The sequence below is a fragment of the Pediculus humanus genome, genomic scaffold, assembly GCF_000006295.1.
Source record: "Pediculus humanus corporis 1103172107682 genomic scaffold, whole genome shotgun sequence".
NCBI lineage: Eukaryota > Metazoa > Arthropoda > Insecta > Psocodea > Pediculidae > Pediculus > Pediculus humanus.
The window spans coordinates 205,253-206,990 of record NW_002987291.1 but is presented as its reverse complement, the minus strand read 5'-3'; the positions used below and the strand labels follow the sequence as shown (position 1 = coordinate 206,990).

Genomic DNA, 1,738 nt, shown 5'->3' with positions numbered 1-1,738 from the left:
AAAACATAAAAATTATCATAAATCATTTAAATTTTAAATATTATTATTTTAACATGATATAATAAAATAATTTAGCTATATTTTTACAATGTAACAATAATAAAACAATACAATTAAATTATAAAATTGTTTTTTAAGCGACAATCTATATCACTTATTTAATTCTCTGATTTACTAATAATCATTTACTGAATTTTTTTTCTTTTTTTTCCGATTAAAATTAACAAACGAATTACCTTAACTTAAAAATTAAAATTCATTTGAAGTACTTTTAAATTTATTATAAACTGTAAAAAACATTTCCCGACAACTTATTTTAACTTTTAACTTGGCACACAATAAAAATACACCGGATAATTTTCTATGTAGTGAATATATTTCTTCGGGGGGAGGACAAAGTCTTTCGGTAACAATTGTCGGTACCAATTTTTGAATTCTTCTCGTCGTGTCTTGCAATCCAAAATCAAATGCTTTTTCTGCAGAAAATACTTCGGCCAAAATCATCACGGCATCCACGTGTGCATTTTGCATTTTCTGAAAAACGAAAAACAATTATTATTATTATTATTAATAAAATAAATAATGACATTTCTTCACCTTCACGTTAACACTTTCATTATTTTAACACAATTGACACATTTAAGTCACAATATTATGAGAAAACATTATCGAAAAAAAAAAAAAAATGAAAAAATTCAATGTAATCCATGAGTACCGTAAAAGATAAATGAACTTGTTGAATTAAATTGATTATACAATTTAATAATTATGTAACGTACTTTTGATTCGTAACCGGTGAGAAATCCCATTTCTTTTGATATATTTAAAACGGCTTGTCTATCACCTTCGGCCGCTGCTCTTATGTTTTCAATGTACTTTTTAACAAATTCATATTCGTACGATCTTGTCGCTCCGAAATCCAACAAACACATCTGAAGTTATAAATTTACGTATTATTTACATAATCAAAAAAAAATTTTCTATACACAATACATAACAAATAAAATTTTACTTTTTTGCTAGTAGGCTCGTAAAAAAAATTTGACCAATTCGGATCGGTTTGCATGTAACGAAATTCGAATATTTCTCTCAGGCATAATTGCATAATTAATATACAAACATGTTCTCTGTCCTTTTCAGGAAGATCAGCACACTGATCAACTGGTATTCCTTCAATTAGAGTGCTAGTAAAAATTTGTTTTGTTGAAAGTTCGTCTGAAACAATTTGTCGTAAAAAAAAATATTAAAACGAAATTTTATTTTATTTTTATTGTTCGAAATTGATATTATACCTATTACATCAGGCACGACGTAGTCAGGGTACGGAAGTAAAAGTTTTTTAAATTTTTTAGTACATTCTGCTTCTCTTTCATAATCAACTTCCCATGAAAGCTCTCTTTTTGCTACTTCAACTAAATTGTCTATGAAAAGCCCTAAAAATTTTTACTCATAGAAATAAGCAAGCATTCACAAATTATTATTAATTTTATTAAGAAAGCATATATTTACCTTCTGGAAAAACATTCCATACTTTTAAAATACCGACTAAATTATTAATGTCACTTTCGATGCCTTGAGCAACACCTGGATATTGTATTTTCATGGCACATTCTCTACCATCTTTTAAACGTATATAATGTACTTGACCGATTGATGCTGCTGCAAAAGGTTTTTCCTCAAAGTGACTCAATTTATCTTTCCAATCGGATCCAAGTTCAGTATTTAATACTTTCTATTT

At 27.0% G+C, this 1,738-nt stretch overlaps 1 protein-coding gene across 1 annotated transcript in view; it reads right to left on the bottom strand.

The window, feature by feature from the left end:
• Positions 1 to 249: 249 nt before the first annotated feature.
• Positions 250 to 1,738, bottom strand: part of Phum_PHUM299980 (uncharacterized protein) — a gene marked incomplete at both ends in the record, with an annotated part of 2,977 nt that continues 1,488 nt past the window's right edge. The window contains 5 exons of the mRNA XM_002427135.1: positions 250 to 534; positions 780 to 932; positions 1,013 to 1,215; positions 1,293 to 1,433; positions 1,510 to 1,728. Coding sequence (XP_002427180.1) covers positions 250 to 534; positions 780 to 932; positions 1,013 to 1,215; positions 1,293 to 1,433; positions 1,510 to 1,728 — 1,001 coding nt within the window. The remainder of the gene's footprint in view (positions 535 to 779; positions 933 to 1,012; positions 1,216 to 1,292; positions 1,434 to 1,509; positions 1,729 to 1,738) is intronic.